The following is a 24,982-nucleotide window of genomic DNA, read 5'->3' as shown; positions in this document are numbered from 1 at the left end:
TGCGGGGAGGAGGGAGCCCCTTGGGCGGTGGATGTGAGGTGGGAACTTGCTTAGGGTGTCCCGGAACAGCAGGAAGGCCATTGTGGCTGCTGCTGAGTGAGTGAGACTGAGAGAAGTTGTTGCTACCCTTAGAGGGGGTGAGGACAAGGCACAGATCTTTCGGAGCTGCGGTGGGCAGACTGTGTGTGCAAAGGGCCAGCTGCACCTGTTGCCGGCGGTGCAGTCTCTGCCAGCAGCCCGTAGCCCCGAGCTGGAAGCAGCCATAGACAACACATGGGGCTGTGGCAGGGTTCCAGTAATATTTTGTTTACAAAAACGGGGTGGGCAGGATTTGCCCCCCCCCCCCCACCAGGTTTGCTGACTCCTGATTTAGGAGACAGCCATAGTCCAGAGTTTGACTTTTACTCCGAGGGAAATGAGAATTCGTTGGAAGTTTTTGAAAAGAGTGGACTGAGATCATCTGACTTCTGTTGAAAAGAATGCCTCGCAGTTCCTGGTTGAGAATGGCTCTTAAGGGGTGAGGTGACAGGGTAGGGTTGCACTTAAACCAAGACAGGAAGGCTGTAGGCGGGGCAGGTGGTGGGTGAGGATGGTGTTTTGGTTTAGACAAGGTGGGTGTGAAGCGACTGTTAGACATCCAAGTGGGGATGTCAAGGATGCAGTTGGCCTGCAGACCAGTGCATAGGAGAAGTTAAGGCAGGACTCAGTCGGGAGCCTTCAGTGTGCTCGTGACATTCAAGGTCATGAGACAGGATGAAGAGTGGGAGCGACTGTAGCTTTGTCTGGACTGATTCCATACTTTGGGAGTGTTGATTCTTTTCATTCTTTTTTTTTTTTTTTAAGTGGGGGAGAGGCAGAGGGAGAGAGCGTCTTAGGCAGGCTCCATGCCCAGCATGGAGCAGGACTCAGGGGCTCGATCTCATGATCCTGAGATCATGACCTGAGCTGAAATCAAGAGTCAGACACTTAACTGACTGAATCACCCAGCTGCCCTGATTCTTTTCACTCTTAAATGGATTTGAAGTACAAGAACCTTCACGCCCCTTGGGTTAGGCTTATTATTTAACACCTCTAATTTTACTGATTCTAGCTCTTACATACAGCCTTTTTAAAATTGTGGTAAAACTTTGGAAAACAGTGTGGAGGTTCCTTAAGAAATTAAAAATAGAGCTACCCTTTGACCCTGCAATTGCACTGCTGGGTATTTACCCCAAAGACATAGATGTAGTGAAAAGAAGGGCCATCTCTACCCCAGTGTTCATAGCAGCAATGACCACAGTCGCCAAACTGGAAAGAGCCAAGATGCCCTTCAACAGATGAATGGATAAAGAAGATATGGTCCATATACACAATGGAATGTTATTCCTCCATGAGAAAGGACGAATACCCAACTTCTGTATCAACATGGATGGGACTGGAGGAGATTATGCTGAGTGAAATAAATCAGGCAGAGAGAGTCAGTTATCATATGATTTCACTTACTTGTGGAGCATAAGGAGAAGGAAAGGAAAAGTGAATTGGGGGAAATCGAAGTGGGAGACAAACCATGAGAGACTGGATTCTGAGAAACAAAGTGAGGGTTTGGGAGGGGAGGGGGTGGGGAAGGGGTGAGCCTGTGGTGGGTATTAAGGAGGGCACGGATTACGCGGAGCACGGGGTGTGATGCATAAACAGTGAATCTTGGAACACTGAAAAAATAAAGTTTAAAAAAATTGTGGTAAAATATACATAACACCTAACATGAAAATGATCATTGTACACATTGTAAGTGTGCAGTGAAGCGGCATTAAGTTCACTGAGAATACTGTGCCGCCATCACATCACTCCTGCGCATTCCTGGAACTTCTGCTCATGCCAGACACAAACTCTGCACCTGTTGAACCACAACTCCCCAGTCCTGCTTTTGTCTGCTCCTTGGTAATCACGCTTCTACTTTGTCTGTATGAATGTGCCTGTTACAGGTCATGTGGGATCATGTGGTATTTGTAGGTCTGTTTCTGGCTTATTTCACTTAGCATAACATCCTCAAGGTTCATCCATGTTGTAGCCTGTCAGTGCTTTCATCATGTTTTTTTTAAACCTCTTTGAATAATTAATACAAACCGCTTATATTGAGGCCTGTTTCCAAGAGGAGGTCCTTGTTTCTGAGAGGTCTCAATGACTCAGCCTTGTGTTCCAGAACGTTCCTGGTCTGTGGATCTGAGAAGCTGTAAGAGCTTGAGGAACTGCTCCTTCAGCCCATGCAGCCCCCTTCTTTTTGTGTGACTAGTAAAATAGTGACAGTGATAATAAGTAGCCGGACGATTGCTTCTCTGACGTGATCTGATGGATTTTCTGCTGTTATATGGCATTTTAAAATCAGGACAAGGTGGTCTCATTTGAAATCAATAGAAAACCTGAAACAGGGACAGCTTATAGGACAGCTTATAGGTGTGTCAGAATAGATCCTTCTGGAAATGGGATGAGAGGTATTTCTGGAGAGCATAATGTTACAGCTTGCTCGTTTGACAAATTGCTAAGGTTGGGAACGAGTCCTGCAACGTTTGCCTGTTGCTTCAAGGCATTCGTGGTGTTATTCGCCCTGTCTCCTTGACTCTGCGCTAGATAACAGCAGTATTTATGGCAGGGAGTGCATTGAGGGAGAACCTGGCCCTCCTTTCGGGTTCAGGAGTTAAGTTCACTGAACGCTCAGTTGACATGTGAACAAGGCGTTGTTTGTTTAACCAACATTCAGTCTCCTAGGCAAGGCTCAGTAATGTTCTTTACTGTGGTGGCAGAGAATGGTGGAGAGTAGAACAAAAACGAATTTTTAGTTTCACTTGAAGACTGGCACTTGCAAAAAAAAAAAAAGTAGTTAAAAATTTTTCATTATTTTTTGAGAAGAAAATTAGAGGCAAGAAGTTGTTTTCAGGACGCAGCCCTGGGGTGGTGGCTTCCTGTGGAGCTTTCAGGTCACTTCCCAGAGCGCATTGAGTCGTCCCAGCAGTGCTAAAAACCGTCCACCGCAAAGAGTTGACAAGGAAGATCAAAGTATCCATTGTCTTCTCCTTTTCAACTGTGGTTAGTTTGGGGTCTGGCTCTAGGTTTTAAAATTTTTCTTTTTTTCTCTTTTTACGTAACCACCTAGTGGGCAAGGGATGGTATGTAACCACCTAGTGGGTAAGGGATGGAATGCACATATCTGGGAGATTGGAGGGGACTTTGCTTCGGGCTCCACGAACGCTGAGAACTTTTCCCTTTTGTGCATTAGCTGTAAGAGCAGCCGCAGCCTGTACTGAGTGAGGTACTTCCGCAGGCCAAGGCTCACCAAGGTCTTAGTAGCACGCTTGGTGAGAGCTTATAGGCCACATCAAAGCAAGCGTTTGACTCTCCACTTGTTTTTCTATAAAATGGAAATAATGATACTTCATTGAAATTAAATGAACCCCCTTAATTTTCTTCTTGATTAAGGTTTGTGCAAGGAGGAAGTTTGAAAAGAATGTGGCCTTGTTATCTGTCAGCCTCACTTTGTCCCACCAAAGGCCCTGTGAGCCCCTGGATGGCTTCCAGGGCTCAATGATCTGTATCTTCTCCTGCATGCATTGCTAGGCTTTTTTCACGATCCCCTGGCCAGCAGATTAGAAGTCTTGCCCTGGGGGCGCCTGGGTAGCTCAGATGGTTAAGTGTATACCTTTGGCTCAGGTCACCATCTCAGGGTCCTGAGATCGACCCCAATGTCAGGCTCCCTGCCCAGCAGGGAATCTGCCTCTCCCTCTCCCTCTGCTGCTCCCCTTGCTCCTACTCTCTCTAGCTCTCCCTCTCAAATGAATAAGTAAAATATTAAAAAAAAAAAAAAAAAAAAGAAGAAGAAGAAGAAGAAGTCTTGCCCTGCAGAGGGGGCATCCACACCATTGGGTATTTCAGCTTAAGGACTCATGGCTGGTGCCTGGCCCATGGCTAAATAGGAAGGCATCTACATTATTTGAACAGTAGGGAAATCAGCTCAGGAAAGGGCCTAAACTCTTGTCCAGCCAAATTACTATCTACTTGTCGGGACTATAAATAATGCTGTGACATGCATTTAATCCTATTTGAGTTCCAGGGTTGGTTCTGCTTTTCTATCTTGATTCCCTTGGGCTGTCTCTGGGAAATTAGTAACCAAGTTGACCTTCATCTTTTAATTTGGCTCAGGAGCCTTAGGCTGTATCTGATTGGTGTATCAGGAGGGGTGAGATCTAGGCTCCCTTCCAATGTCCTCTGATTCTCTACCTTGCCATTTTCCTGTGCTTTGAAGAAATAAAATTTATTTACTCTGTGTCTTAAGGTGGAAAAAGCTCTTTTTAAAAAACTGTTACTTTTAAAAATTTTGTTTTTTTTTAAAGTGCTCTACGTCCAGTGTGTGGCTTGAATTCACAACCCCAGCAGTAAGAATCGCATGCTCTTCCAACTGAGCCAACCAGGTGCCCCAAGATGGAAAATATCTTCTAGAACATGTGCTAATATATGACTTAAAAGATATTTCACCTATCACGTTAGCCAAATCTTTGTGTAATTTTGCAGGACATGACTCTTATTTTGTATTGCATTCTGGTTACATTTAAATTTTGTCGTATCCATTCAGCTGGATAATAAAAAAGCAGTTTCTCCCATTTCCCTACAGACAGTTTACTTCAGAAATCAGAAATGGATCGAGTGAGAATCAAGGAAGCCTTACTTTAACATCATTGCCAAAAAGTGTTAGGGGTCATATTAGGGGTCAGAGATCGGTGTTCACAGTCTCAGTGGTGCGAAAGCGGATTAAAAAATAGAAATACTGGGGGTACCTGGGTGGCTCAGTTGGTTAAGCTTCTGCCTTCGGCTCAGGTCATGATCCCAGAGTCCTGGGGTCGAGCCCCTGCATCAGGCTCCCTGCTCAGCAGGGAGACCACTTCTCCCTCTCCCATTCCCTCTGCTTGTGCTCTCTCTCTGTGAAATAAATAAATATTTTTTTAAAAATTAAAAAAAAATAGGAACACTAGTACAGATTAGCCCGAGTTGTCATAGATTAAAGAGCAGTGTGGTCCTGGAAGTGCTGCCTTGGGAAACTGCTTTTGGGTGCCATGCTGGGGTGGGGTGGGGTGGGGTGGGGGGGATGATGCACGTTTTACCAGGCTCAGTGTCTGTGGTGTTATCTTAGGGCCTGGCTCTGGGGAGGGAGATTTGGACTCTCCTCCTCAGGAGGAACTTGTATTTTAGTTGAGCGTGGGTCATCTCTGCACAACGGCTCGTGTAGTTATGACCACCTTTGAAGTCCTGTGGTTCCTTTCTAGCCCATGCTCACCACATGACATCAGAAAGTTGTAGTACTCTCTGGCTAGCACTCTAAGCTTCTGAAAAGGCTGCACGCAGACAAGGAAGTCCGCAAAACTGTAGCGCCTCTTAGAAGATAGGCACACACACCTCCTGGGGTGGTATTCGAGTGCCCCGGTCTCGTAATTTGGGGATGATTATGCCTTTATGTAGGTAGAGGAATACAGAAGTTCCTCTCCGCTTCTCAGAATGACTCCCCTTCATTATTACTCACCAGAAAGCAGCAGGCACTAGTCCTCTAAACATGGAGGATGAATGCCATTTAACCTTGTTCTTCTCAAGAGTGAGAACACTCACTGTGTAGGGCTTTCTTTTCCTCCCCCAGTATGGACAGATGCTCACTGTCTTGTATCCGGTTGTGCCTCTCCTCCCTTCAGCCAGCTTCTTAGTAGTTTTGCTGTGTCCTGCTGTAGTCCTGACACCACGTGGCCTTGACACACTTTGCAGTCATTGAGCATCTGCCAAGTGCAAACAGTGGTGCCCGGAAGAGCAAGGGGACTTCTTCCAGAAGGAGGAGATCATTTGGCAGGTACATCTCTATTGGGTCTGGAAGGTACCCATTCATCCTTCTCTCGTCTCTGTTTGACAAGGTTAGCATCTTTAGTCAATGGCTTAGCTTCATCTCTGCTTTGATTACCACGCCAAGCATAAATTATTTAGCACAAACGCAGACGCAATCTCATAAAATTACTCGGTGTTAGTGATCTGCTGTGAGCATCATTTTCTTGAGTGTGTTGTGCTGTAACCGCAAATTAGCAAAGATACCTAAAATCTTACTGTGGATCCATTTAGAGGGGTTATTGTAGTTGGTGTTACCTGATCTTTTTTTTTTTTTTTTTTTAAGTAGGCTGTGCGCCCATTGTGGAGCCCAACAACGTAGTGTTTGAACTTAAAACCTTGAGATCAAGAGTCAGATGCCTAACCAACTGAGCCATCCAGGCATTCCTACTTTTATTCTTATATAGTTCATAGCTTTCCTAGAACAATTTTTTTTAAAAGATTTTATTTATTTATTTGACAGAGACATAGCAAGAGAGGGAACACAAGCAGTGGGGAGTGGGAGAGGGAGAAGCAGGCTCCCCATGGAGCAGGGAGCCCCATGTGGGGCTCACTCCTAGGACCCCAGGTCGTGACCTGAGCCGAAGGCAGACGCTTAACAACTGAGCCACCCAGTCGCCCCCTTTTTTTTGTTGTTTCACTTTTTACCCCTCAGAAATTTCTCAGTTACCCCATCCATGGCCTGGTCATTTTATGAGTAGGGATCCAGAAAGTGCCAAGCTTTGGGGGGCTGGATTTGGAGGAGAGGGGAGGGAGTCTTTAACCAGAAAACTCTGGGCCTGTAGTCATTTAAGAATTGGGGTTTTTTTTAGGGTGGCCTTAAAGATAAAATCACTCATCCCCTTAATGATTTGCCAGATTGTTGAAGTAAAGTCTAGAGCTAAGAATTTTGCTCCCTTTTAACAGTGATCTAATTATGAAAATCACAGATGGCTACTGATGGTTTATGAACGTGAGGCATTTGCTGATTTTCAAAATAACTGTGGGAAAGGAAAAGCCAAGGTGAGACGAGAAACTGAAAATCATATAGCCACATTATTGGACGTCGGGGTCTTCAGACAGCAGAAGAAGCGAAACAGAATACAGGCATAGGAAATTGGCTCGTGATTGTACTAAATTAAAGTCCGGCCTCCCTGTGCACGGAGCCCTTAGAGCATTGTTTGTAGCCGCTCATTGGTCAGGGGCCTCCGCCAACAAACCCACAGGGTCCTCCGGCAGCTTGGAAGCCTGGTGAGTCTAGGTGTTGGGCGTGGTGGGAAATGTTAATTGGCCTCTGGGCGAACTAGCTAAACTGTTAGGATTCTTATCCCTTGATAAACTTACTCCCTCCGGGCGATCTTGTTAATATTTAAAAATAAAATGCTAAATCTATTACAAAGCACCGTAATTTAATTTTGTGGCATTTCTGTGTTCTGTGGTTGTCAGCAGAGGGTTGTTTTCATAAAGTTTTTAGGCACACTGAGTTTTAACTCTTAACCTATCCAAGGTTGTTTTTGTTCTTGTTTTTTTTGATTGTCGGGTGTGCAGTCCTAGGAATTTTTGTCTAAGAATAAGGTCGCCCCGGGAATTTTTAGTCACTTTTCTTTCAGTAAACCTGCAAAGGTAATTTTGAAAGGGAGTGACAAAACAAACCAAGCTGGGAATGTACTTTGAAAGAGAGAGGGAAGCACAGCTGGGTTTGGCGGTCACTGGCATCGTCTCCACTCCCCCTCCCTTTTCATCCTTAGCATGTGCTTTTCCTTGTGATCGTTGATTTTTCCTGGAACTTTTTCCTTGACTTTGTCTCAGGTTTTTTCTCTTTAAGTTGCGGGCCGGAGAAGCAGTGTTGTCTGAGATCTTGGCTGGTGGCGCGGAGTTGCTGCTCTTCAGGGAGGAGGGTGGAACTGGGGAGTGGCAAGATAAGAAATTGCAGAGACAGACCAGGTTTTATGGACACTGGTGAGTCATGCTATGCAAGAGGAGTTTGATCTTGACCTTGACGGCAGTGGAAAGCCATTCAAATATAAACTGAGGGAGCAACAGGAAAATTTATTTGTAATTTCCCCACAGCTCGCCTGTAAAATTATATGAGAAGAGTATAGGCAGTTCTTGGTTTCAGAAACAAAAAAAAATTTTGTTGGCATAGAATAGCCACCAAATGCTTTAGCTTCTTATGCGAACATTACTTATGTATTTACTCCCCATATTATAATTTTGATCCATTTACAGGATTCTTAATACGGTATTAATATACTTTAATTTAGATTTAGTTATAGTAATTTAGATAGCATCCAAAATCAAACTTTCCCCCTTCATTTTTATTATGAAAAAATTTAAGCCTGAGAAAAATTTAGAAGAGTAAACACAGTGTACATATTACCCTTTACCTGGGGTCAACAGTTATTACCATTGGTTTATTTTAAAATAAACTGGAAAGAGTACCCCCCCCCAGCCATGTGAAATTAAACTGTAGATACAGCAGACATTTAATGTCTAAATGCATCAGCACACATCTCTTAAAAATGATAAGGATTGGGATGCCTGGTTGGCTCAATTGGTGGAATATGCAACTGTCGATTTTGAGGTTATGGGTTCAAGCCCCACCGTGGGTACAGAGATTGCTTAAAAATAAAATCTTTTAAAAAAATGATAAAGATGTTTTCCTGCATAACCATCATACTGTTAGTAAAATTAAGAAAATTAACAGTACCTTGAAAATACCTTCTGATGTCCAGACCATACCCAGATTTCCCAAAGGGTGCCCAAAGGGTTATTTATAGCCACCCTCCCCTCAGATCACACACATACTATATTTGATTGTGTCTCTTCAGTCTCAGTCTATAGCCGCCTTCCCGCCCCTCCCCATACCCCTCATAATAGTAACTTTTCTAAGAGAATGTTCTACATTCTGGAATTGCTTGCTGTCATTTTGATGTGTTTTTAAAAAATTCCCCTGAATTTTTGTAAACTGAGAGACAGTTCTGAAAGCTTGATTAGATTGAGGTTACAGGTTACTGGTAGAAATATTCTGAAGGTAATAGTAGCTTGTTCAGTGTTCGCATGATCCCTTGGCCAAGGGGTGTCCGTCTGAACTCTCCACTGTAAATGTGCGTTTTCCCCTTTGCAATCAAGTAATCTGGGGGAAGAATTTTTTTTTTTTTTTTTTAATGTTTCAGGATAGTCTTACCAGTTTTGACCATGCATTACGCTTTCCAGCATTCTCTTGCTTGGCCTCTGTTTCTGTGGACTAGGTAGATCTTGCATTGCTTAAACAGGTGAAGAAATGCTAGTGTCTGATCATTCTGGGCCAAGTGAAAGACAAAGCAATACAATAGATGAGAGAAAATGAGTCCAGCGTTTTGCATGGCTCGGAGGACCCCTTTCTAGGACTATAGTTTCATGTCTGCTAAGCACAAACCATCTTGTCTAGAGGAAGGGTTCATACCTCTAGGGTGTCAAGGGAAGATCTTTCTTTGCTAAGCGTGTATGCCGAGAGTCAAGATGTTTTCAAGTGCTTTCTCTGGTAATTGTTGCCTTTCTCTGGAAATGATGGCTCTGATTTCATGTGTCTAACAGTGTGTTAAATGTCAGCTAGAATGATGCTTTTTGGAAACACTTGAATTCCTAAAGAGTAGATAACCCTATTAGTCTGTTACAGTCTTCTGGGCTAACGGTAATATGATTATAATATATTATCCCCATAGGACATGGAGAATAATCTCCTTTCCCAAAGAGGATCAGGAGGGCAGCCAAAGAACTGTCCGTGGACGGATACTTCGGGATCGTGGGCTAGGTGGAGGAAGCGTGCTTGGTGAGGTTTTAACTAGAAGGATCGGAAGTGCTAAGGTAATTATGAATCATTAGGGTGTAGGTGAAGGTGAAATAATGGTTTAGGATTGAGGAAATTATTTCGGTCTGGAGCAGTAAAGAGTGAAGAGCTACTAAGGCAGAAGCTTGGTTGTGTTTGTGTACTGCCTGCGACCCCGCCATTAAAATCATTAAAATGATTGTTTAAAAAATGAAGAGAAAGAGGGGTGCCTGGGTGGTTCAGTCGGTTAAGCATCTGACTCTTGGTTTTGGTTCAGGTCATGAGCTCAGGGTCAGAGATGGAGCCCTGCTTCAGCTCAGCTCGAGTTCAGCACAGGGCTTGCTTGATAGTCACTCCCCCTCTCTGCCTCTCACCTCTCGAGCACGTGTTCGCTCGCCCACTCCTTCTCTATCTCATAAAAATAATCTTCTGAAAAAAGAAATGAAAGAAGAAGACCATGTTTGAAGGCAGCATTCCTAGAGTGTGTTCATAGATACTCAGTGGGTGCTCTGTGAAAAAGGGATTCTCAGTAACTCTGGAAACTTCAAAATTTGGGGTCAGTTCAAACAGATGTGGTTACTGCAAGAACTTTCGCTGTTGGAATAGAGAACTTCTTCATTATGCAAGGATTTTTCTGATGGCCATGGAAATGCTGCATTGTAACAAAGAAAAGAAAGTGCAGAAACCCCATAATTCTAAGCAGAGATGCCACTGAACATTTGATGTACAAATTTTAAAACTTTTATGTGTAAATTTTCCTGTGTCTTTTTCTTTAATTCAGATATGCTATAATATATACATTCTACAGGATGATTTTTTTTAGATGAAGTAATGATTGCTTAGATTTCCATGGTGTGACTTTGCCTTAATTTTTATCCCTAGTCCCTTTTTTTGCACATGGAGGTGGGTTTGTGGTTTTGTCTTTATAAATAGTACTGCGATAAACATCCTTGAACATACGAATTTATCCAGTTACTTCTTTAGGATGAAAAGCTGAAGTGGTAGCTGTTGGGTTAGAGTGTGAGCATTTCATTTTGACACGCATCTCCAGGTTGCCCTCTAAGGGTTGCTTATCCCAGTTTATGTTCCTTCCCTCAGGCATGAGATACCTATGTCCCCACATCCTCACCAGCATTTATTATTATTAGTCCCTTTCTATTTTTTTATTTTTTATTAAGTAGGCTCCATGCCCAGTCTGGAGCCCAACTCGGCGCCTGTCCTCTCCACCTTGAGATCAAGACCTGAGCTGAAAGGGAGAGTCGGAAGCCTAACTGACTGAACCCCCCAGACACCCCCATTATTATCAGTCTTTTGGAAATGGAAGCAACTTCTCTAGCCTCATCCTGAAATCTTGGGTTTCACATTTGCAAAAGGAGAGAAGAAACTTAGCTGTAGGCAGATAGCATTTCATGGGTAAAGAGATTCAGCTCTTTGCTGTAGAATTGCATTCTTTTAAATCATCACTAAATCATAGTTTTTCACTATGATAAGAGGAAGGAAATACAGAGAATTAGAAGCCCTTTTATGGCTCTTGTTACTGTAGGTAGCTTCAGTGTAATGTCCTGACGGGCTTGTTTGGAGAAGGAGGTGGCTCTGAGAATGTGCTTTCCCATCCATTCGGAGGCCCTCCAGTTTTATCAGGGGGCTGAGGCACCATTGTTACAAAAGTGAAGGCCAACAGTGTAGGACAGTCAAACCCTAACCAGCTGTGGAAAGGAAGAGGAGAGAAGGCAGATGAATGTTCCAAAGTGAAGAAAGGAGAAAACAGCCTTAGAATTGTGAGATTTTGAATGTAAGGAGACTTGGCAGTTCAGTGATCCTCAACGACCCGAGGGAAGGGAGAAGAATCAGAATGTTTCCGTATTCTCTACTCTTATATTTTGAATGCACGCAGTGTAGTTCTATCTGCAGATCTCCTTTGTCTCAGTGATGGAGGTTGAGGCTTGGTTGGAAAGATTGAGAAAGCTGCCCGCAGTTCAACATGAATGTTGTATAGATGGGGTGGCTGAGGCCCAGAAACCACAGAGCCAGCCAGGGATGGAACTCAACACTGGTATTGTTGACTTCCCCAGTCGAGGAGTTTCTTCTCCACCATCTTCCTTAGAAGGAAGATTTTTATGAAGAGTTTCTTACTCTTCCCATCATACCTATCATTTGTGCTGTATACATAATAATCCACTCCCGGAGAGACAGAAAACTAGAACTCCTTGTCAGTACGTAAATTCCTGGATCTTGTTGACATTTCTGGTTCTAAGAAGCTCTCCTGGGCTTCAAGGCGGGGAGGACTTGAGGAGTGGCTGTTTATCGACAGCCTTTCTAGAACAGAGTGTTGATGTGGAGATAATTCAAGTATGACAGCTGCATAAACCTTACCTACTTGCTGCTCCCCACACCCCCAGCCTAACAGCTAAAGAATGAAATCACGAATGTTCTGTTTATTAATGTCTATTGTCAGATAAATTCAGTCTGGCTGGAGGAATCCTTCATACATATATATATATATATATACACATACATACATATATATATATAAATTTTTTTTTTAACTGTTGTGAAGTTGTAGAAACAGGAGAAGGTCAACTCACATACTGTTAACAAGTAAGCCCATGGGTAACCTTGCCTCTAGCCTTCTTTTGCCTCATGCATATGCTTATTCTTTAGCACTAGTTACGATAATCTAACAGAACTTTGTTCATGTTAAGTATGGTAGTCTGTGCTAGGTATTCTACATTTGTTGTGTCTCTGAGGTTTCATAGCTTTTTAAAGCTGCATAAGATTCTGCGAAATGTATGTATCACAGTTAACTTATCTGTTACCTTATTGTTGCTTTTGAGTTGTTTTCCAAGTTTTTGCTTTTAGAAATCATTTAATAAAAGACTTTGTGCAAGGAATGTCTGCATATTTGGAATAGTTTCCTTGAAATTGCTTGGTCAGAGGATATGAGCATTTTTATGGCTCTTTGTTGAATTTGCAAACAGTTTTTCCAAAGGGTTATACCAATTTACGCTTAACACCTGCAAAGTTAGTCAAGTGTAAGTTTCACTCTGTTTGCCCTTTTCTGGCTGAATCTTTGTGGTATGGTTGCAGAAAAGCCAGTACTTCTAGCTTTCGAAAACAGGTCACCTCCACCAAACGGCCATAACAGCGTGCTGTGTGCTGAGCCGTAGTTCATTAATTTAATAAATAGCTAAGTGTCTACTATTAATCAGACATTATAGATGAAAAAAATAAAGAAGACAGTCCGTATTCTTACATCCTGCTGCAAGAGCCATGCTCAGATGTATGGGGTCATGGATAAGACCTTATGTGTCAGTGGGAAAAGAGCCAAAGTCATTCTAATCCTGAGGGGTGGGGTGATACCAGGAAAAGCTATGAAAGGGACCAGGACAGTTTAGTATGAACCAGGTTTCAGCAGAGCATTCACACGGAGGCGTGGTGGCCTCGAAATGGGGAGGTGAGGCCCAAGGGCTGGGCTGAGCCTTTGTTTGGAGCCGGCAGCAACAGTGTTATCACGGCCCTCCCTGAGACTTCACTCCCCAGGGCAGGGCCAGGGGGGCTGTAGGCGTTCAGTGTGAGCAGCGCCTGGAAGGTAATTTCTAGTTTTTTCTGACCCAGGGTTCCATGTAGGTTGCACAGTACAGGATTGGGGCATCCGTGTTGGCCAAGCCCCTCTTGTGGGTATATACTTGAGGAGGTTGGGAATCATACTGTTAAGAATTTGGGGGGAAACAGCGAAAGCTGAAGTGACCGCCTTAGGCTGCTTGGCTAGTTAATACTTGTTCAGGAAGAATTTTCATTTTGAGTCTCATGTACAGTTTAATAATTTAACAGGTAATAGACTAACAGGTCGGTGGAAATGTTTACAGAGGATTTCGTAGTGTTAATTTTTACCACTTGGGTTTTTTTTTTTTTTTTTTAATAGCTGGGAATAATAACTAGGGAGGGTGGAAATCAGAACCTGCAATTGACTTGGTGGTTTTTCTGCTTCAGATGGGAAGAACCAGGAAAGAAAAAGACTCGGCGAGTGAAATTTTTCCCCCAAAATAGTTTTGGGGGTTCCTTACTCTCTTGATGTCTCCCCTGCCAACACCCAGTTTTCTTTAAATACTTCTTGTGTGAAAATTGCCAAACAGTTGCTCCTGAACATTAAAATAGATGTGCCAAAGGCTGTAAATTTGTTGTCAAAAAATTCCTTGCATCTTTTTTTTTTTTTTTTTTTTTAAGAGAGAGATCACAAGTAGACAAAGAGGCAGGGGGAGAGGGAGAGAGGGAAGCAGGCTCCCCGCTGAGCAAAGAGCCCGATGCGGGACTCGATCCCAGGACCCTGAGATCGCGACCCGAGCCAAAGGCAGTGGCCCAATCCACTGAGTCACCCAGGCGCCCACAACCTTGGATCTTAATATCTCTCAGTGTGTAGTATAAGCCTCCAACATTTAAGTAGATCTGAAATGCAAAAATTCAGGATTCACATTAGAGCTTCAAACTTACTACATTTTTGTAAAACTTCAAGTTTTAGGGACTCACCATACTATATAGCATGAGCACTGGCATGGACTACTGAAATATGATATTGGGAGCCAATCGGGGATATGATATTGACAGTGAAGATCCCGATAAAAGGAATCCGTAAGCAAAGTGCAGGAACACGAGCTGTGTGTTTAAGGGATTTCTAGGCATTTGAGAACCTAAGAAGATCATGGAACATAGTATTCATTAAAAACTTGGACTCTGTAAATTAAAAAAAAAATTAAATATGGAACATAGTATTCATTAAAAACTTGGATTCTGTAAATAAAAATTTTAAATAAAATTTTAAATAAAAATTTTAAATAAATACTCAGACTCTGGAGACAAATCTTGGCTACAGTCAAGTTACTTTTCTAGTCCTGAGGCCCCTCATCTATAAAATGAGGGTGGTAACCTACCCTGATTTAATGTAAAGAGGGAATGAGATGACGCAGGTATTTGGGAAAGTGCTGGCGCACAGGGGCTCAGGAAATGTATTCCTTCTCCCAGGAATCCTCTTTATAAGCAGAACACTAGTGAATGCATTCTTTATACAACACCTCTGTACAGAACAGTGAACATCGATGATCTCTGTTTTCGGTGGTGAGATCAGTTATTTTTTCTGGTTCTTATTTTTCTCAGAAAATACTGGTCAAAAAAGGTAGTGAAGGTTTTGCAGTACTCTCCCACGGCAAAATTCAAGTCCAAAACTCCTATGACACATCTCTGTTCTTTGTTTCCCCTACATTTGCATCTTATCTTTTGTCTCTTATATGTGGGGGAGGGGGGAGAAAGTGAGCAGCCTTCCCTTTTCCTCTAGTCCTTCCTTTTCTGCTTCTGTTCTCTTTACATTCTCTCTCTTTCCCGGCTCTTTATTTGAGAGCCGTGGACATCCGAATAGGGTATAATCCTGGTTCGTAAGATTTGTTGCAGGCATGTTTTCCTGCATTGTATTTGACACTGTTATAAATCACACATTGCATGGTCTGTAGGGGTGGACAGAACAGAGATGCCTGGTGTGAGTGAACCCAGCGAAAGAACACGGAGTCTGGCAGCCCACGCGAATGCGAAGCGGCCCCTTGCCCACTCCAGAAGCCTGCCCTTCCCCCCCAGCCCTACCCCACTGTAGTTAGTATGAGTAGTCCCCAGGTTTCTATTTTTCACTCCATCTGCTGGCTCCAAGATTTGGCAGACAGAATGTTTCCTCCTGCTGCTTCACGTCGAGTGAAAATATGGCCTTTGGTAAGACTTGGACACCCAACTTTTAATAACCAAGTGGGATTCTGCACACACAGGCTCAGTCAGCTCATCCAAACTTTCTTCCTTTGATTAAGGAACTTAGGTCTAGATACTAAAAATATCAGTCCCTTATCTGCAGCCTATCTGAGTAGCGGTGAATTCACTCGTTTTGATTAATACCTGCTAGTCGGCCCACTGGAAATTGGATCCTGGACTATTTCTTCAATGTCAAGCCCCTAAATATAGCACATAAAGCCCTTTGCGATCTCACCACCTCTGTCTTTCTAGCTTCCCTTCTCGTTTTTGCAGTATATACCCTTCAGTCCAGCCCTGCTGAACTGCTTTTTGATTCTCAAACACATTTCCTCCCTTGATGCCCGTTCGTCCTTCTGGGTGCTCTTCTCCAGCCTATGCTGCCCTCTTCTTTCCAGACCCGACCCTAGACTCAACCTCTTCTTTTTTTTTCTTTCAAGATTTTATTTATTTATTTGACAGAGAGAGCGCGCACAAGCAGGGGGAGCGACAGGCAGAGGGAGAGGGAGAAGCCTCCCTGCTGAGCAGGGAGCCCAATGCGGGGCTCGATCCCAGAACCCTGGGATCATGACCTGAGCCAAAGGCAGACGCTTAACTGACTGAGCCACCCAGGCGCCCCTAGCCTCCACCTCCTTGAGAGTATTTTCCCGACCCCGCCTCACAGTATGATTAAGAGCCACTCTCCTGTCCCTTGGACACATGACCAGTTACAGGTTTCCTTGTCTGGGTGATGGACTACAGATAATCACAAGGACTGCTCTATCTTATTTATAGTTAACTTTTTACCACAGAGCAGAGGGCAGTTCTTGGCCCATAATAGGTATATAAGGAGTGTTTTACCTGGTTTGCCTTTTGTATGTTTCTTTTTATAAAAATGTATGAGTGTATAAATTTCACCTCATTGCTAAAACAGCACACGTGCGTGTGTGTGCACGCAGTTAAGGCTTTTTGCTTTTTTTTTTTCATTTAACAAGATATCCTGGAATTCAGTTTACAGGTTTTCTTTACTCTTTTGGGGGGGGGGGCATAAATTTTATGGAAATATACTTACTATTCACAAATAAATGAACAGCTTGATGAATTTTTACAAAATGAACACACCTTTGTGTGCCCAAGAAATAATAAAATTACCAGAAGCCCCCTTCAACCCCACCACCCATCCCAAGGATACGTATTCTCCTGACTTCTTAGGCTATACACTGGTTGTGCCTGTTTTCAGCTTTATTTGCACGGAGTGACATCACGTGCTCCTTGGTGTCTTTGTTCCACATGATGTGTGAGAGATCGGTTGGTATGGTTGCATATAGTACGGTTGTTCATTCTGGTCACTGTCTAGTATTCCAAGATCCAGATAAGCTACAATTTTTAATTTGTTCTACTGTAGAAGGACTTACGTGTTCTTTCCGTTGGGACTATTTTTAATGGTTCCTCTCTTTTCTTTATGGCCTCATAGTACTTCCTCCATTCATGTGAATGTACGAGAATTTATAGTTCTCCTCCATCCATGTGAATGTACAAGAATTATTCAACCAGTCTTGTTTGGATAGACTTTCAGGTTTTTCCTCAGTGTTTTTCTGTTACAGATAATGTTGTACAAGGTTTCATTTTTGCTTTGTTTTTTTTATGATGATTCATTTATTTAAGAGAGAGAGTATGCATGAGAGTGGGGAAAGGGACAGAGGGAGAGGGAGAATCTTCAACCAGATTCTTCAACTAGAATCTTCCCTGCTGAGTGGGGAGCCCAATGTGGGGCTTGACCTCATGACCCATGAGATCATAACTGAGCTGAAAGCAAGAGTTGGATGATTAACTGACTGTGCCGCCCAGGTGCCCCTTTTGTATAAGTTTTGAATAAACTGTGCATTATATAAGAAACATGGCGGGGGAGGGGGACAGACAACTTTGGGAGGAGGGGAATACCCGGAGAACATTTTTTGGGGGAAAACCTAATCTATTTGGCAGTTTTGCTCAATTGGTAAAAAGTAATTGCTGAATTTTTCTTAGGAAACAGGTTAGTTCATGGAACAACATTTGGGGTTTCTCTTAAAGGAGAGGTAGCTAGTATAAGAGAAGGGCTTGGAATCCCATATCTCTGCCTCCTTGGGCGCAGCCAAGTTCAGGAAGACTCCATTGTTTAGTGTCCTGACTGGCTTATTCGCATATTGGTTGGGCATCTTCTGGGTTCCAGGACACCACTGTTCTCGCCACCAGGGGTATAGCTCCTTGCCCTCATGGAGCCACATTCCAGTGAGGGAGGTAGCAGTAGACAAGACAAATAAGAAAATGTGTAGTATATCAAATGGGAAGATAAAGCAGGGAAGGCAGATTGGGCTGTGTGTGTACGTGCATGTGTTCGTGTTGGGGTGTTTGCTTATTGGGGATAAGACACAGATCTTTAAGAGTAGTCAGGAAAAGAATGGCTTTCTTTTCCTCCTTGTAGATTACCAAGCCAGATGTAACAAACACGAGGAATTACACATGTTTAGGATAACAAATTATGAGCTCTTTAAGTATATAGGATCTTATAATGTGTCTTTTCCTTGGATTATTTTGCTCCTCATCGGAATGTCAGATCTCATTATCTTGTGAGAATTTTTATTTAGAGTCATTTATTAATGTGTGTGTTCAAGTGAAAATCATTACCTGATTTCATATGGATATGGAGGCTGACCAGAATTCTAATGGAAGGGAGAGAGTGTGCTTCCCATTAGGAGACCCAGTGCTTTGCTCCCCGAAACGCTCCAGTTAAGTCATGGCCCAAGGCTACTTACATTGGCACCTGGATGAAATTTCCAATTATGCAAACCTGAATGGGGCTTACTTTTCTCGATTGCATTATGGTCATAAGAGATCCTTCAACCTAGGTACTGGGCCTCGATAATAATAATGGTTTCTCGTGAAAGCGTAAAAAAGTTACTAGTAAGCCTGAATTTGTAGTAAATGTTATTTTAGCATTTATCACCCTGCATGATAATTTCTTGTATGTGTCTGTACCTTACCCTGTGCTGTCCTACTCATCCTTGGCTCCCTGTGGCCTAGTACTGCCTGTAAAAAGTACCCAGGAAAGCAGGTGCTCCATAGATAATTTGTTGACACCATGGAGGCTAGAACCACAGTGTGCCGGTTTAAATTAGGTTTTTTAGCTGTGATTCAGTCACCATTGATCAAGACCATATTATTGGAAACTACTGTTTTCCCCAAAGCTCATCAAAATCTTAGGGAACACCTGATTTCACCTCTCGGGTTTTTGACTTTGCTGACCTTGTGACCTTGGATAAATGACTTCTGGAGGACTTGACTTCCTTATTTAAAATTAAAAAATCATGATGATATCTACCTCACAAAGATGTGAATTTTAAATGAGATAATTTAGATTGAAAGCAATGTGTGTGTGCCTATGTACTTTCTAGCTCAGGCCAGAGCCACACACAGATTTAGTAACAGGACTTTAATGGGAACATTTGTAAGGTCCTCTAGTTTGATCTGTATAGCCACCTGCATGAGCACAGAAGAGGCAAGGGGCAGCGGTAGCCCATATCTAAAAAGATTGAGGATTTTTGACTCCAGCAAGCTTCATATGAATCAGTAATGTGGTGTGGCTGCTGTTATTAGTGACAATCAGCAATTATCAGTTGATTACCTACAGGTAATGGGAAATTCTAAATTCTATTAATAAAACAGAATTTCCCAAAGTTCTGCAGAGAATCACTTGATGTTGTTAGTTATCATGCGGAGGAAATGGGGCTGATTTGGGAAGTGGCCAGTTTTAAATAATTGAACATCTCTGTTGCAGAATTTCTTTGGCCTCGTGTTATCCTGCATTGTGACTCTCCAAGAGGCGCTCAAGTAGACCAGTTTGTAACAGCTGGAACAGGTGGCGGTCCTGCTCGTTTCTGGGCCCATCAGACCGCTCCCGGCGGCTCCGCCGGCATGGCGCCGCCCTTCGTCAAGTGTAGACGGCTGGGCCTCCATCCAAAGGCCAGCAGCCAGGATGCAGAGGGGCGCTCAAAGGAAGTGGGGCTGCCTAGCCTTGCAGGGCAGGAGAGGTTAGGTGGGTTGAGGTGAGGGTGGAGGGAAATAGAAAGTACTGCCCTCAGCTATCCCGGGCGGGGGGCGGGGGGTGAATTTGACTGTGGAATGAGAACCAGTGGGTAAAGTGATGGGGAAACGTTTTGGACTAAACCCAAAGTAGGATTTTCTTCGAAGATAGCTGTGGCTCACATACTGACTCAGTCTTCCTGGAAGGCACAGTTTGGGTTTGGTGTGGAGCATTAAATGGTGACGACAAGTGTTCTTCAAAATCCCATCCAGTCCTGAGACTGTGAATTTGTGATTATTTTCTTTTGTTTGGCAGAATTTATTTCCTTGGCTTTTTATTTTTTTCAGTGTTGTGCTGATTCCTGTAGATAATCAGAAAAAGCATTAATAGGTGGTTTGTGTACATTTGTTAGTTGAATGGCAAGACCAACATGTGAGACAGTTGCTAGCCAACTAGACAAAATACAAACAAGGGGCCCAGTTTTGATCATCTGTTAACAGTAGCACAGAAATTCCAGAAGAAGACTGACGAAGTATGTAAACGGGGGGTTGAAGGATTAATGAGATTTGCATGGCAGACAGGAGAGCAGGAGCTCCCGGATGGAAGGCTTTTGAGCAGGAGCAGTGTGGATAAATCTGTAATTACAGAAAATCCATCTGGCAGCTTTGTGGAGGGGATAAAGGTTGGAGAGGCTGGCTCCTTAGTAATCGTGTAAGCCATGTGGGTTCCTGAAATCTTTGAGGGAGAGGCTGTGGTTAGAGCATGGATGAGCAGGGTCTTAAAGCTCAGTCCTTTGAGCATAGGTACACCTGGTGTGGGTCTGTTGGTGAAGCTGCGTGGAGAAGCTGGAGCCTAGACATGGACTGTAAATTGAATAGTATTACTTGCCTCTTAGGATAATTATGGGAATTAAATGAGATAAGGAATTATGTAATTAAGTGCTCAGCAAATGTTACTCATGGTTTCTTCCTTAGCTGAAGTTCTCCAGAGCCATGGTTCTGGAAATGTCCTCAGACCCCCCACTTTGGTATCACTTGTGAGCTTGCTACAAGTGCAAGTTCATGGGCCCACGTGGGATTCCAGATAAAAGAAAGGGAGAAGGGCGCCTGGGTGGCTCAGTTGGTTGAGCATCTTGGAGTCCTGCGCCCCCCATTGCTGTCTGTGCTCAGTGGGGCATCTGCTTTTCTCCCTCTCTGTCTGCCCCTCCCCCCTGTTCTCTCAAAAAAACCCCAAATCTTTTTAAAAAGGGGGGAGAATTTAAAAGAGGGGCCAACAACAGTGTCCTTTGTGGTACAGAAGATCAAAGTACCCCTGAAGACTGAAATTTAGGGGAAGGGAAGTAGTATGTTTCTACAGTGTCCAGCTAACAGCCTTACATGCAATGTTTAATAAATACCTCTATTCATATTATTTTTTTTAAAGACTTGATTTATTTATTTATTTGAAAGAAAGAGTACATGAGCAGAAGGAGAAGAAGGCACCCCTGCTGATCAGGGAACCCGATGTGGTGACTTGATCCCAGGACTCTGGGATCATGACGTGAGCTGAAGGCAGCCGCTTAACCGACTGAGCCACCCAGGTGCCCCACTGTTTTCATATTATTGAAGCAGCTTGCTTAGTATTATGTTGGGGATGGAAGGAAGGTTTCAGGGCAGTTATATATAATATGTATAATGTACATATTCTGTAGCCCAAATGATTAAAAAAAAAAAATACCTTGAAACCACATTAGAAATTTGATATTGTATGGAGTTTAAATCTTCTGTTTAGGGATATTTCTAGAATCCTGTCTTCTGTGACCTGTGCTATCTGCTGTAGATTAAAACTAGGATGTGACTCTTGCTTTCAGAGGCTTCGCAGAATTGCACTTTTTTAAAGATTGAAGCTGGTCCTTTCCGATAACATCTCCGGCTGTAGAGAATAAATATTCTATCTGATCTCTCCTCTGCCCCTGTCAGAAGTGAATGTGTGGTTGTCTTCCCGTTGGTGCAAGGCCGACTTTGAAACCACCTCATTTCTGAAAGCATTACAAACGTTGACTTTTTAAAATTATTTTATGGCTCAGGATATACCTTAGAGATCAATTAAATCCTTTGCAAGATTTTACGTCTCTGTTTAATGTGGGCCACCTTGGGTTTTCATGGACAAGTGTGCCAGTTGGTCTGTCCCCATCCCCTCCCCTGTCTCCAGTCCAAGCACCAAACAGAGTAGCTTGAAATAAAGTAAATTGACGTCTACACTTCATTCACTTAGCCGTTATTTACTGCCCATTGTGTGCAGGACACTGTGGATAATAATGAAGTGGTGTCCATAAAACATGCCTAATGGAAGAGCCAGGACAGCCCGAGGCCTCGTGGATGAGTCTGGAGGAGTGGCCCGGGCCCCTGGTACCATCCCTGCCTGGGGCCTGGTTGGAGGGCAGTTAGGTGCTCAGATGATCTCTCCAGCACACACCGGAGTTTGGATTTGTAAATGTGCCACCCCTGTAAGACACCCCCTTGTACTGTGGTGAAGAGAAAAGTGGGTAGGTTAGAATGGCTGGTTAAGAAGTTGTGTTTTGAGGGTGCCTGGGTGGTTCATTCGTTAAGCATCTGCCTCCGGCTCAGGTCATAATCCCAGCATCCTGGGATCCAGTCGGCATCAGGCTCCCTGCTGGCTGGGAAGCCTCCTTCTCCCTCTCCCTCTCCCCTTGCTTGTGTTCCTGTTCTCGCACGTGCTGTCTCTCTCTCTGTCAAGTAAATAAATAAAATCCTCAAAAAAAGATAGTGTTTTGAAACCTTGTATTTCTTGAAAATGGATGACATGATGTTTGAGATTGCAAGGGAGCAAACAGGAACCATACTCGCTCGTCTTTGTGACTCCCTAGTTTCACATCTCAGAGACACTTCAGAAAAGCACAAGTGGAGATCATTCCCCAGGAATGACACTGGGATAGTTAATCTGAATAATTGTTAAGAATAACTTTCTTGTTTTGTTTTGCTTTTATTGAAGTATAGTTGACAGATGGGTCACAGGTGTGCAATGTGATAGTTCAGTATTTGTAGTACGAAGGGAATATGTTTCACTTGACACTTGGATCAAGTTGCGGGTTCTTTGCCCATTGCTTTGGGCTTTCGGGCTGGGGCGGGTGGGTGGTCCGACTGATGACGGTCTTTCATTATCTTCTTGTCTCTCCAGATCCCCCAAAGAAAAGTTGTTGGAGCCTTAGTCCACCACTTTCAGAGATTGCCAGGACCATATCTGGACCTAAATGTTTCTAGTAGGCGTAGTGGTTTCCTTTCTCGGAGTATAGCTGTTGAGTGTCAAGAAGGTCAAGTTAAAGGGAGATGAGATATTTTTTAAATGTTTTAATCCAATCCATAAAGGTTTCGGGTCATCACAGTGCCAGAATACAGATTGGAAATTGAAGAGTAAATTTGGTGGAATATACTTTTTAAATTTATGGGTTGTGGTTTTTTTCCCCCCTGAAACTGCTGAATATTGACAGAAATTCCCTTTAGTCCTACTGAACTACCCAAGAAATGTTGGTATCCTAGAAACATAGACCCCAGTATGGAAAATAGAGTTAAGGCATTTGGGGAGTTTTAGAGCTGAAAGAAGTTTAAAAAAGAAAGAAAGAAACCCCAAGTATTTGTGTTTGTTTTGTTTTGTTTTAATGATTATTTTTGAATTCCGCTCTTTTCCCTTTCCCTTCTGTTCTCTGCAGTGAACACCTACCTCTTCATGATGCAAGCTCAAGGCATTCTGATCCGGGACAACATGAGAACAATTGGCGCTCAGGTCTATGAGCAGGTGGTTCGGAGCGCTTATGCCAAGAGGAACAGCAGCGTGAATGACTCAGGTATATTTTTAGTAAAGCAGTGGTCTGATTAGAATGTCTTCTCCCGGGGCACCTGGGTGGCTCAGTGGGTTAAAGCCTCTGCCTTCGGCTCAGGTCATGATCCCAGGGTACTGGGATTGAGCCCCGCATCGGACTCTGCTGGGGAGCCTGCTTCCTCCTCTCTGTCTGCCTGCCTCTCTGCCTGCTTGTGATCTCTCTCTGTCAAATAAATAAATAAAATCTTAAAAAAAAAAAAAAAAAAAGAATGTCTTCTCCCCACAGAGGTAAATTTGGTTCAAATAATTATTTTTGATGGGGAAAAGTACATTGTAAAAGAAGGTTTGGCTGCGTCTTCCCTGATTACAAAAAAAAAGAGACTCTTGGAAAATGAGTCCTTGTTCATTTTGCTAACAGTATATTAAGGGTGGCCGAAAGGAGGCATGTGTTTAGGACGCAAGCAAAAGAGGAGGACCAAAAGCTGTTTCTGGAAATACTTTTGATTACTAAAAATGCTCCACACGACCAGAGTTCCTTCACTTAATGATTGTATGGTTTAACACTTTGGGGTTGGTGGGCATGTTTTGTTCTGTTTAGTTGCATGTGGAGGTGGTAGTGGTGGTCCACAGTGTATTCAAAGCAGATCCGGCCAGGGGCGGCCGCACGGGAAGACTTGGTCCAGCTCTGTTCTTCCTGTTGCACTCCACTCGAATTTGGTCAGTCCAGCAGGACCTAGTTCACCTCGTTGTTTACCAATGCTTTGAGACTCCACAAATTCCCATTTACAGTGCTCATGTAATCTGGGGACAGTCTCCACGAATCAAAAAAGCGATTTCTGGAAGAAAAGTTTAATTGTTACCTGGTTTACCTTTGTGGTCAGCCGTGGTTTTCATCTGTGGTTTAGCTCCGGCTACGTGACGGAGTTTCTCGGTGGTAATCTCAGCATCATTCAGCTTTGCAGAAAGCATGCAGACTCTTTAGCTAAAGGTAGCAATGACAGACACAAGAGTGAACATTTCTGCCTTCTCAGTCTTTTACCTGTGGTTTTTATTATCTTATAAGCACTAATTATATAAAGAGGAAAAAAGAACACAGAGGTTAGATGGCTTGCCTAACATTATATTAAAAGAACTTGTTTCTGAATCATGATTTTGACTCTTAACTATTTTTATAGAGGCTAAACATGGTAAGTTCCTCACCTTTGAAAGCTGTCTTTTTTGTCTCTCTTTTTAACTCTTCCAAAAATTGAACATAGAAAAGTATTTCCAGACGGTTAAATGGGACGGTCGTGCAGCTTCTCCTGTCTGGCCAGGGATAATTTTTATTTAAAAAATAGATTCTGAGATATTATTTTGCTAAGGATTGATGATTTGCCTTTTATGTCTTTAACTGAGAACTAGTGTGCTTTCCTGTGGCTCCTTAACCGATTTCACTCAAACCTAGTGCAGTATTATAAAATGAGTACAGTTTAAGAAATATTCTTTCCTTCAAATCAGCCCTCTTTTCTTCCATAGTAAGTTCTTCAGTTGTCCAGAGCTCACTGTGGAATGTGAAATCGCTTTGCAAACATTGCAGATGAGAATTCTGTGGTGCTTGGGGTCTCAGGAGAAAGCATTGCCTCTCAGAGGGAAATGAAATCCTTAAAAGAATTGACCACATCCTCATTTATCTTCAC

General features: G+C 43.2%; 1 protein-coding gene across 1 annotated transcript in view; it reads left to right on the top strand.

Annotated features, from left to right (window-relative positions):
* The window catches only part of B4GALT5 (beta-1,4-galactosyltransferase 5), a 76,262-nt gene that overhangs the window by 32,441 nt on the left and 18,839 nt on the right, over window positions 1–24,982 (top strand). The window contains exon 2 of the mRNA XM_047744676.1: window positions 23,197–23,331. Coding sequence (XP_047600632.1) covers window positions 23,197–23,331 — 135 coding nt within the window. The remainder of the gene's footprint in view (window positions 1–23,196; window positions 23,332–24,982) is intronic.

The sequence above is a fragment of the Lutra lutra genome, chromosome 9 (assembly GCF_902655055.1).
Source record: "Lutra lutra chromosome 9, mLutLut1.2, whole genome shotgun sequence".
Taxonomy (NCBI): domain Eukaryota; kingdom Metazoa; phylum Chordata; class Mammalia; order Carnivora; family Mustelidae; genus Lutra; species Lutra lutra.
This window is presented reverse-complemented; position numbering and strand designations above follow the sequence as displayed.